General features: G+C 38.6%; 1 protein-coding gene across 1 annotated transcript in view; it reads right to left on the minus strand.

Moving 5' to 3' along the window:
* Positions 1 to 12545, minus strand: part of LOC106800148 (phospholipid-transporting ATPase ABCA3-like) — a 204275-nt gene that overhangs the window by 86166 nt on the left and 105564 nt on the right. Inside the window, 2 exon segments of the mRNA XM_087417083.1 lie at positions 3145 to 3439; positions 4136 to 4307. Of these exon segments, the coding sequence (XP_087273209.1) occupies positions 3145 to 3439; positions 4136 to 4307 (467 nt within the window).

Consider the following 12545-nt stretch of genomic DNA (forward strand, 5'->3'; position numbering starts at 1 on the left):
AGGGTCTTGTTTAGCCCATCTGAAATCACAGCTTTAGCCAACTGTGATGATGTTACTGGCAGGTTGCTATTGTTTTAGTAATGCCTTGAGGATAGGGCTTTTTCCAAAGAATTGAGCCCTGATTCAAATCCAATAGCAACAATATCCTGGAAATGGAGTTTTTCAGGGAGCTGCTATTTCAGTCAAAGTAGTGACAGTGCTCTAGGCTTTTAACAGAGCTCTAAAGAGATCAGTCCTTTCCATTAACTGTGAGGCTACTGGCTTTTCATGGCTACCATATCATTGAGCTGTGGAAGGAGAGTAACAGGAAGTGTCTGAAGTTAAAATGTCACAGACCTTATTGTTTTTATAGAGGTTCAGTACTTTTTTTGTTGTCATTGTTTCTTTAAAAAAGCTCTCTGCTCCCTTCTCCCTCTCTTCTCCTTCTGGAATATCCATTATCCTTACGTCGCTTTTCCTAATGGAGTTGGATATTTCTTATAGAATTTCTCCATTTTTAAAAAATCTTAGTTTGTCTCCTCTTCCACTTGAATCATTTCTAGATATCTATCTTCAAGCTTGCTAATTCTTTCTTCTATATGGTCTGATCTATTTCTAATGCTTTCTACTTTATTCTTCATCTCCTTTATTGAGTTCTTCAGCACCAGAATTTTTGTATGATTCTTTTTTAGAGTTTCAATCTCTTTGGTGAAGTGCTCTGTCTGTTCATTAATTTTATTCCAGAGCTCAGGAATAAAACTGTCTTTCTGAGTTTTCTTGTAGCTCACTGCATTTCTTCATGACAGCTATTTTGAATTCTCTGTCAGTTAGATTGCAATCTTCTATGACTTCAAGTTTGGTTTCTGGAGAATTGTCATTTTCTTTTTGTGATACCATGTCACTGTAGTTTTTCATGATGCCTGATGATTTGTTCCTTTGCCAGTGCATTTGTGGTAGCACACACCTTTGTTTTTTTGGAAGGCTTTGTTTAGTTTGATTCTGAGCTGCTTCTGGTTATATTTGAAAGCCTGCACTTTCCACCCTCCACTGCCTCTGCCAGAGGTGTTGTCAGTGCCCTCATTGTGCTGCTTGTGCCTATGAGGTTGCTGGTGCCTTGCTGCTTATGGTGTCACTGCAGTCAAGGGTGTTCCCACTGGAGTCACCAGGCTGGGGAGCACCTCTGCTGCTTCTGGGGTCACCTGGGTAGTGGTTTCCCCCACTGTGGTGGAGGAAGGGAAAGGTGGGGTGGGAGCCGGGGTCACAGGCACCTCTGCTACATTTGGGTTTTTTGAGTCTGTAGGTGCTGCTGCATTGGGTTGGGGGGTTGCTGAAGGTACAGGTGCTGCTGCAGTTAGGGGGGACTGGGGTCGTGGGCTCCACTGTCACTGTTACAGGCTCTCTGTGGCCTCCAGTGCTGCTGCCATATGTGCCACCTGCTCCTGAGTTTTCTGGAGATGCTGGCACTGCTGCTGCTGGGGGGCACTGGGTTCATGGCTTTCACCACCACTGCTGGCTGGGCTGGGGTCATGGGCGACACTGCCACTGCTGGCTGGGCTGGGGGTCACAGGTGACACTGCCACTGCCATAAAGGGAGGGGTACCTGGGTCATGGGCACCACCGTGGTTCCTGGAGCTTCTAGTCTCAAGCACTGCCATGGTTCTTGGAAACTCAGGTCACGGGCACAGCTGCTGCTTCTGGAGGCCGAGGATCTTAGATGCAGCCCCCCTGCTGGAAGGGCCAGTGTGGGAGGTGCTGCTGCTGGGTAAGGGGGGGAGAGCTGGGTTGTGGGCACTGTTGTGGTTCCTGAAGGCTCTAGTTGCAGGTCTGCAGCAGTTCCTGGCATCTCTGGGAGTGTGGGCTGCCTAGGTTCCTGGGGCCTCCGTTCGTGAGTGTTACTGCAGTTCCTGGGGCCTCTGGTCACAGATGCAGCCGCAGTTCTTGGAGCCTCTGGTCTCAGGAGCTGCCACCACTGCTCCTCTGGTTCCACTGCCTCCATGAGGTCCAGTCCACCCACCTTCAGATGTATAGATGTATGGATCTCTCAGGCATTCTTGTGTGCTGTGCAGAGAATCCTTTGTTGGCCTATGGATGTCCTACTGGTTGTAATTTAGAGGGGAGAGACAAAGGGAACAACTCACTCTGCCATGATGCTGACGACACTTCCAGTACTTTTTTTTTTCTGAATAGACACTTTTTAGTTAGCTCTGTTCTTTTGGTTAATTTTCAGTGTCCTAATCGGTCTATTTTATAATTTTATTTATTTTTTCCCCCCAAAGCCCCAGTAGATAGTTGTATGACATAGCTGCACATCTTTCTAGTTGCTGTATATGGGACGCGGCCTTAGCATGGCCGGAGAAGTGGTGCGTCGGTGCGCGCCCAGGATCCGAACCCGGGCCGCCAGCAGTGGAGCATGTGCACTTAACCGCTAAGCCACGGGGCCGGCCCCTAATTGGTCTATTTTAAAAAACTGTTTCCCTAGTATTTTTGTGGCTTTTGTGGGATATTGAGTTCATTTAACCACACCAAAAATTCAAATTCTCCACCAAGTAGGTTTTGGGGTAATTTGTTACACAGCAATAGATAACAAATAAGCTACATAAAAGGTTGTTTTTAGCATTAAGAAAGATAATGCAGAGAAAGATTTTGGTATAGTTTTTACTAAAGGTAAGCCTTGAACAAATTAAGTATGGTTATTTATACTATCTTCAAAAAATTAGTTCTGAGGAGTCAATCTATTAAGTCTTCAGCCACCTGTTTTTAGAATGGCAGACATAGTAGACTGAAGGACAACATTCAGGTCTTGGAACCAACATTACACCCTGTGAGAGCTTATAGAATCATTTTTGTATTCTAGTCAGAATAAAAATTCTATGCTCAACTTCACAACAATATAGTATTTTGGCTCTTTTACCTGCTCTCTGAAAGGTGATGCAATTAGCTGAAAAACCACCTACAGCCAAAATACCTCCATTAATTATTAACTTTTGTGGCCAGTTGTCTTGAAGTCTACATTTTTTGCCTCTGATATAGCTGCCTGTAAGATACTGGTAATTAGTAGGAAAGAAAGAAATGGGTAGCTAAATACCATAGTTAAGTCCCTTCTTTTCAAGTGATAAAAATAGGTCTTCATACAGCCACAGTTTCTTTTTTTCCTATGGGTCTTACCTTGCACTTCCCGAAGTTCTTGATTCTTAGCATTTAGAAAAATCTTAAGGTTCTTTATGAGATTCAGAGACAAATCAGAATTCCCTGAAATTGAGTAAGGTACAATTGTTCGACCATATTGACTCAAATCCATTTCTCTGGCAGGCAGCTCATAATGTAATTTTACAGTTAGTAAGAGATATGTAGTGACAATCAAAATTACTGATGTCTGTAGCAATATCAACTTCCAATTGCGCCAAGTGAACAGTGCTCTCTTTATAAACATGGAACGAAATTGCTGGCAGTAAAGTGGAAACTGAAAAAAGGAGAGAAACATAGCACTACAATTGTTGGTGACCCAAGTAGGATGTTCATGTTGAAATCAATTAATATAAATGCTTCAAATATTTATAGCAAAAAATATACACATATAATACAAATATATTCTTGAAAACAACAGAAACATTAAAAGTCTTATCATGATCATTTTATTCATTAATATACTTGTAATATTTCTGATCAGAAAAACAAAATTATATTTATGTCTTTTATTTAATATAAAACCATAAACTTTCTATTTCTCCATTTTAAGAGTAAACATCCCCATAAAACTTGTATATAACTATTATTCTTTACTAGGCTTCAGTACATAATGGTTCATAGTGAGAAAATGTCCCTAATCTGATTAGCCAGTGTCTTCTGATTACAACAGTCATAACTCTTAGGTCTTATCTTCGAACTGAACAAAGGGAAAATTTATGAGAAAATGAATGAAAACTTTTCAAAGTAATTCAGAAATAACCATGGTAAGAGGAGCAGCTGTAATCTTTATCTAGAACCCATTTCCCCTGAATCAGGAAATTAATTGGGTTGTAATACAGACTGTTCCATATCTGGTTGGGTCTTCTATGGCTAAACTCCAAGCATCTTTTAAGTTCAGATATAAAACAAAATGTACACCTTATACCCATGCCAAACATATTAGGTTTACATTATTAGTGAATATGCTCACCCCAGTATTAAATTTAATGGTAGCAACTTCATTCAATCTGGAAAAAACTGGTCTCTCATAATTTCTGGGCATATTCATATTCCAATTCATGTCTTGTCTTATATTTTGGCTCTTCAAGCAAGGGGACTGGACTGGCTGAATATCCATTTGGGAATCTGTCAGCTTATGGACCCTACAGACACACACATATACAACAAACACAAAACATTTCATTTTGACTAAAGCCTCAAGTTATTTTATTTGGGTGATACCAAATAGGTTCCAAATTTGGAAGACTCCTTGATCTTTCTCACTGATTGTCAGTTGTATTGTATACAGGCAACATGATAACAGTGGCTCCCAAAAAACCAGTCAGAAGACTGCTGCCAATCCATTGCAAAGTTTCTACCATTCTAAGGCAACATGAGAAAAACAATTATATATGCATGTTTCATTAAGATGAACTTATTTAAGTTAAAGGACTTACCTTTACACTTGACAGAAAGTACATGATTTGAAAGGTAATACATCGTTTTCTAAGCCACAGAACTATTAAAATCTTTTTAACACCTTCCTGTTAGCATTTGTATGGAATACATTAATAAATTCTGAACTATGACATTCACAAGTAATGAGTAGATCAATGACTTCTGTATCCTTTAAAAACCATATATCAAATAAATACATATTCAAAAACCTGATTTAAAATATCCCTGCAGCATATTTTTTTGTTTGACAATAAAAGGTTTGAGGACTATTGTGCCTTTACAATATAATCATTGCATATTTTTCTCTGTCATCTTTCTTAAGTGTTTATTCTTTATATTTTATTCATTGCTAACAAATTTCCATTAGGAAACATTAGAACACATAAACAAGTGAAAGGAAAAATATTCCTATTACCTATAAATAACACAGATGAGATATTTTCCACAAACATGTATCAACAGGCACAAACATATACACACTCTCTTAAAAGTGGCATCTGAGTTGTATTTAGTCCATTTACACACAATGTAATTACTGATATATTTGGGTTTATATCTAACATCTTGCCATTTGTTTTATATTTATCCTCTTTTTATTTTCCAGCTTTATTGAAGTATGATTGACAAAAATTATATACATTTAAGGTATAGAACATGATTTTTTGATTTGTGTATACACTGTGAAATGATTACCACAATCAAGCTAATTAACATACCCATCACCTCACATAGTTACCATTTTCATCTTGGTGATGAGAAAACTTAAGAGATTGCTGGGAAGATGGCAGCGTACGAGGACTCTGAGCTCACCTCCTCCCATAGACTCAAGAAATTTACAACTACTCTTGAAGCAATTACCTCTGAGAGAGAACTGAAAACTGGATGAAAAGAACCCCCACAATAAGGGACAGTGCTGACTGAGGTGGAAGAGGCAGAAATTCCTTTCTGGAGAGGAAAAAGCCACACTTTAGCTACGGTGCTTTGGCCAGGAGCAATCTTAAGCTATGAAGCTTTTCTTGGAGGAGTGGGGGATCTGAGCAGGAGAGCTTTGCCACAATAGGCAGCTTTTGGACTCAGCACAACCGAACCAAGTGTCATAATATCTGGCTTTGCTGGCTATTAACAATAACAGGGAATACCCCAGAAAAGCTATCAGACATGAGGGGAAAGAAAAGTCTGCTCTTAAAGGGCCCAAGAACAAATTCACCTGTTTTGGAAAGTAACCTAAAAATCACAAGAAAGGTGCACAGTTCTTTGGTGAAAAAAGACTCACATGATAGGCTCTGGGTGCATCTTGGCAAGAGGTGAGACCTCCGAGGGCTGGGACTACCTCCCCAGGGACTGAGACATTGGTGGTAGCCATTATTGTGACCTAGTACAGGCGTGCTGACACAGATGCTGGCAGATGCCATTGGAGTTCTTCCCCTGGTCTGTTAGCACCGGGGTCTTCCCCACCCCCTAGAGCACTGATTTCATCCAGCTCAGTCAGGGCAGGCAGACTGCCCGAGGGACTGGCCCCACCCAGCAGCAAGCCCTCATGGGCCCACAGAGGTGGGGTGTGTGGGACCTCAACAGTGGGGTGAGTGGGTCTGCTTCAGTGGGTCAGGGCATGCACATGGAGCAGGACTGTGTTGATGGGGGGTGTGGGCCTGTGGGCGGTGGGACTTGTCAGCTGCAGCACACTTGTGCTTCTCAAACAGCCACATAGGGGATTGGCCACACCTTTCAATGCCTGAAACAATTGTGTGCTGCCACACCCAGGGCCGGCTCCACCCAACTGCACTCCTGAAAGAGCTGCCAAGAGCTTTGCAGGCTGGAGGCCTACAGAAATTGTAAGGCCCTGAGCCTAGCAATCAGCTACACTGGGGGCTTACTCACCTAACAGAAAAACTGCAGCAGGAATGTGCTATTAGACCTTGCAGCCAACTGTGCTAGGGCTCCCCACACCTGATAAAGTGACTGAAGAGACCAGAGCAGAGGCACACAACTGAGCATTACAATTAGCCAACATGCAGACAGCCTAGCTGCCCTGCAGTCCTGTAGCAAGAGCAACCCCACCATAACAGAAGGACACACGTAGTGCACAGAGGGGACACTCCTGGAACGTTTGGAATTGGTGATGAGAGAGAAGCACACTGCTGGGGCTCATAGGGCATCTCTTACATAAGGCCATCTCTCCAAGATTGAGAGATATAGCTGATCTACCCTAATACATAGATATAAGCACAAAGAGGCAAAATGAGGAGACAAAGGAATATGTTTCAAATAAGGGAACAGGATAAATCCTCAGAAAAAGAACTAAAAGAAACAGATATAAACAGGTAGATAAATCTACTTGATAAAGAGTACAAAGAAAGAGTCATAAGGATGCTCCCTGATCTTGGGCGAAGAATGGATGAATTTAGTGAGAACTTCAACAAAGAATTGGAAAATATAAAAAAGAACCAATCAGAAATGAAGAATAAAATAATGAAAATAAAAAATGCACTAGAGGGACTCAATAGCAGAGTAGATGATACAGAAGAATGGATTAGTGAACTGGATGAAAGGTTGGAGGAAATCACCCAAGCTGAATAGCTAAAAGAAAAAAGAATTAAAAAGAATGAGGACAGTCTAAGGGACCTCTGGGACAACATCAAGCACACTAACATCTGTATGATAGGTGTCCCAGAAGGAGAAGAGAGAGACAAAGGGACAGACAATCCATTTGAAGAAATAATAGCTGAAAACTTTCCTAACATAAGGAAGGAAACAGACATCCAGGTACAGGAAGCACAGAGAGCACCAAACAAGATAACTCAAACAGGCCCACCCCAAAACACATTATAATTAAAATGTCAAGAGTTAAAGATAGAGAGAGAATCCTAAAAGCTGCAAGAGAAAGGCAACAAGTTACATACAAAGGAAACACCATAAGGCTATCAGCTGACTTCTCAGCAGAAACCTTACAGGGTAGAAGGGAGTGGCATGATAAATGTAAAGTGCTGAAAGGAAAAAACCTACAGCCAAGAATACTCTACTCAGCAAAGTTATTATTTAGAATGGAAGGAGAGATAATTGGTTTCCAAACAAGCAAAAACTAAAGGAGTTTATCATCAATAAACCAGGCTTACAAGAAATGCTAAAGGGACTTACTTAAGTGGAAAAGAGAAGAACACAAACAGGAATAGGAAAATTATCAAAAAAACCCACAATAAAATCACTGGTAAAGGAAAATATAAAGTAAAGGTAGCAGATCAACCACCTATGAAACTAACATGAAGGTCAAAAAACAAAAGTACTAAAATTATCTATTTTCGTGATAAGAGGGTAACAGATACACAGGCACAAAAAAGAGGTTAAATATGATATCAAAAAGATAAAATGTGGGAGGAGGGGAGTAAAAGAGTAGAGCTTTTAGCAAGAGGTCAAACTTAAGAGATCATAAACTTAATATAGATTGCTATATATGTAGGATTTTATACATGAACCTCATGGTAATCAAAAACCAGAAATCAATAATACACAAAAAATTAGGAGAAAAGACCCAAAACATAATACTAAAAAAAGCCATCAAACTACAAGGGAAGAGAGCAAGAGAAGAACTACTAAAACACCCAGAAAAAAGTAACAAAATGGCAATAAGTACATACTTATCAATAGCTACTTTAAATGTCAATGGACTAAATGCTCCAATCAAAAACATAGGGTAGCTGATTGGATAAAAACACAAGACCCATATATATGCTGCGTATGGGGGATAGAGTTCAGATCTAAAAACATTCACAAACTGAAAGTGAAGGGATGGAAAAAGATACTCCATGCAAATGGCAATGAAAAGAAAGCTGGGGTAGCAATACTTATATCAGACAAAATCGACTTTAAAACAAAAACTGTAAGAAGAATTAACCATCAGGGAAATGCAAATCAAAACTACAATGAGATATCACCTCACGCCCGTCAGAATGGCTATAATTAACAAGACAGGAAACAACATGTGTTGGAGAGGATGTGGAGAGAAGGGAACTCTCATACACTGCTGGTGGGAGTGCAAACTGGTGCAGCCACTATGGAAAACAGTATGCAGATTCCTCAAAAAATCAAGGATAGAACTACCATATGATCCAGCTATTCCACTGCTGGGTATCCAAAGACCTTGAAAACACCAATGCGTAAAGATACATGCACCCCTGTGTTCATTGCAGCGTTATTCACAATAGCCAAGACTTGGAAGCAACCTAAGTGCCCATCAAGGGACGAATGGATAAAGAAGATGTGGTATATATACACAATGGAATACTACTGAGCCATAAGAAACGATGAAATCCAGCCATTTGTGACAACATGGAGGACATTGAGGGTATTATACAAAGTGAAATAAGTCAGAGGGAGAAGGTCAAATACTGTATGATTTCCTTCATTAAGTAGTAGATAATAACAACAATAAACAAACACATAGAGACAGAGATTGGATTGGTGGTTACCAGAGAGGAAGTGGGGAGGGAGGAGGGTGAAAGGGATAATTCAGCACAAGTGTGTGGTGATGGGTTGTAATTAGTATTTGTGCAGTGAACATGATGTAATCTATGAAGAAATAGAAGTATAATGATGTACACCTGAAATTTATATAATGTTATAAACCAATGTTACTGCGATAAACAAAAAATTAAAAAAAAAAACTGTAAGAAGAGACAAAGAAGGGCACTACATAATGATCAAGGGAACAATCTAACCAGAGGATATAACACTTGTAAATATCTATGCACCCAATATAGGAGCACCTAAATATATAAAGCAATTATTAACAGACATAAAAGGTGAAATAGACAGTAACACAATAATAGTAGGGGACTTCAACACTCCACTTATACCAATGGATAGATCATCCAAACAGAAGATCAACAAGGAAACATTGGCCTTAAATGAGAAAACTTGAGATCTAATCCCTTACCAAATTCCAAATTTACAATACCTTACTGTATGTATTGTCATCATGCTGTACTTGTGGATACCTATAGGTCTCCAGAAATTATCCATCTTATAATGAAAATTTGCACCCTTTGAATAACATTTCCCATTTCCACCATCCCCTGGCCCCTGGTAACCACCACTCAACTCTCTGTTACTATGAGTTCAACTTTTTTAGATTCCACATATAAGTGAGATCATGCAGTATTTGTCTTTCTGTGTCTAGCTTATTTCCCGTAGCATAAATCCTCTAGGTTCATCCATGTTGCCACAAATGGCAGGATTTCCTTCTTTTCTAAGGCTGAATCATATTCCATTGTGTGTATGTGTGTATATATATATATATTTATATATCTATAATATATTATAGATATCTATCTATATTAAATATATCTATTTATATATCTCACATTTCCTTTATCCGTTCATCTGTCAGTGGACAGAAAAACAATAGAGAAAAATCAATGAAACCAAAAGTTGTTTCTTCAAAAAGATTAACAAAATTGACAAACCTTTAGCTAGATAAACTAAGAAAAAAAGAGAGAAGACTCATATTACTACAATCAGAAATGAAAGTGGGGACATTATTACCAATTTTACAAAAATAAAAAAGATTAAAAGTGAGTACTATGAACAACTGTATGCCAAAAATTGGATAACTTAGATGAAATGGATGAATTCCTGGAAACACAAAACCTACCAAGACTAAATCACAAAGAAATAGAAAATCTGAATAGACCTCTAACTAGTGAGGCGGTTGAACCAGTAATAAAAAAATATTCCAACAAAGAAAAGTCCTAGACCTAATGGCTTCACTGGTGAATTCTACCAAACATTTAAAGAAGAACTAATACCAATCTTCTCAAACTTTTCCAAAAAATTGAAGAGGAGGGAACACTTCCCAACTATGAGGCCAAAGCCAGACAAAGACACTACAAGAAGCGAAAACTACAGATCAATACCCATTATGAACATTGATGCAAAAACCCTCAACAAAATGCCAGCAAACAGAATTCAGTGGCATACTAAAAGGACTATATACCATGACCAAGTGGGATGTATTGCTGGAACGCAAGGACGATTTGACAAGCAAAAATCGATCAATGTAATATACCACATCAACAAATGGAAGGAAAAAAATGATATGATCATATCAATTGATGAAGAAAAAGCATTTGACAAAATTCAACACCCTTCCGTGATAAAAACACTCAACAAAATAGGAACAGAAGAAAACAACTTGAATTTAATAGAAGCCATATATAAAAATCCACAGGAAACATCATACTCAATGGTGAAAGACTGAAAGTTTTTCTCTCAGATCAGGAACAAGGCAAGGATGCCCTCTTTTACCACTTCTATTCAACATAGTACTGGAAGTTCTAACCAGAGCAATTAGTCAAGAAAAAGAAATATAAGACATCAAAATGGGAAAGGAAGAAGTAAAATTATCTTTTGCAGATGATATTATTTTATATGCAGAAAATCCTAAAGACTCCACAAAAAAGATGTTAGAGTTAATAAATGAATTCAGCAAAGTAGCAAGATACATTCAAAATCAACACTCAAAAATCAGTTGCATTTCTATACATAAACAGTGAACAATATGAAAAAGAAATTATAAAAACAATTATATTTACAATAGCACCAAAAAGAATACACTACTTAGGAATTAACCAAGGAGGTGAAAGACTTATACAATGAAAACTACAAAATATTGCTGAAGGAAATTAAAGAAGACATAAATAAATGGAAACACATCCCATGTTCATGGACTGGATGACTTAATATTGTTAAAATGTCAATACCACACAAAGCAATCTGGATTCAATGCAGTCCCTACCAAATTACCAATGATGTTTTTTGCAGAAACAGAAAAACCCATCCTAAAATTCATATGGCACCTCAAGGAACCCTGAATAGTCAAATCAATCTTGAAAATGAAGAACAACACTGGAGGACTCACGCTTCCTAATTTCAAAACTTACTACAAAGCTACAGTAATCAAAATGGTGTGGTATTGGCATAAAGACATTAGACCAACGGAATAAAATAGACAGCCCAGAAATAAACCCTAACAAGTCTGGCCATGACTTTGACAAGGGTGTCAAGACCATTCAAGGTGGAAAGGACAGTGTTTTCAACAAATGATGCTGAAATACTGGCTATCCATATGTGAAACAATGAATTTCACCCTAACTTAAAACCATATGTAAAGACTGACTCAAAATGGATCAAAGACCTAAATATAAGACCCAAAACTATAACCCCCTTAGAAGAAAACATAGGACAAAAGCTTCATGACATTGGATCTGGCAATGATTTCTTGGATATAATACCAAAGGCACAGGTCACAAAAGAAAAAATAGACAAATTTGCCTTCATGAAAATTAAAAACTTTTGTGAATCAGAAGACATTATCTGGGAGCTGGCCCCGTGGCGTAGTTTGGCACACTTGGCTCGGTGGCCTGGGGTTTGCAGGTTTGGATCCTGGGCATGGACCTACACCACTCATCAGCCATGCTGTGGCAGTGACCCAAATATAAAATAGAGGAAGACTGGCACAGATGTTAGCTCAAGGCTAATCTTCCTCAAGCAAAAAAAGAGGAAGGTTGGCAACAGATGTTAGTTCAGGGCAAATTTTCCTCACCAAAACAAACAAAAAAAAGACACTAATGATTAATTAGACACTATCCACAGAGTGAAAACAAAACCCACAGAAAGGGAGAAAATGTTTTCCAATCAGATATCTGATAAGGGATTAATATCAAGAATATTCAGAGAGATTCTAAAACTCAACAACAACAACAAAAAAGCCTGATTCAAAATGGGCAAAGGATTTGAACAGACATTTCTCCAAAGAAGATATACAAATGACCAACAAGTGCATGAAAAGATGCTCAGCATCACTAATAATTAGTGAAAAGCAAATCAAAAACACAATGAGATACCACTTTACACCCATTAGATGGATACTATAAAATACATAGAAAATA

Source organism: Ceratotherium simum, chromosome 26 (assembly GCF_057802395.1).
Source record: "Ceratotherium simum simum isolate JZ-2026a chromosome 26, ASM5780239v1, whole genome shotgun sequence".
Taxonomy (NCBI): domain Eukaryota; kingdom Metazoa; phylum Chordata; class Mammalia; order Perissodactyla; family Rhinocerotidae; genus Ceratotherium; species Ceratotherium simum.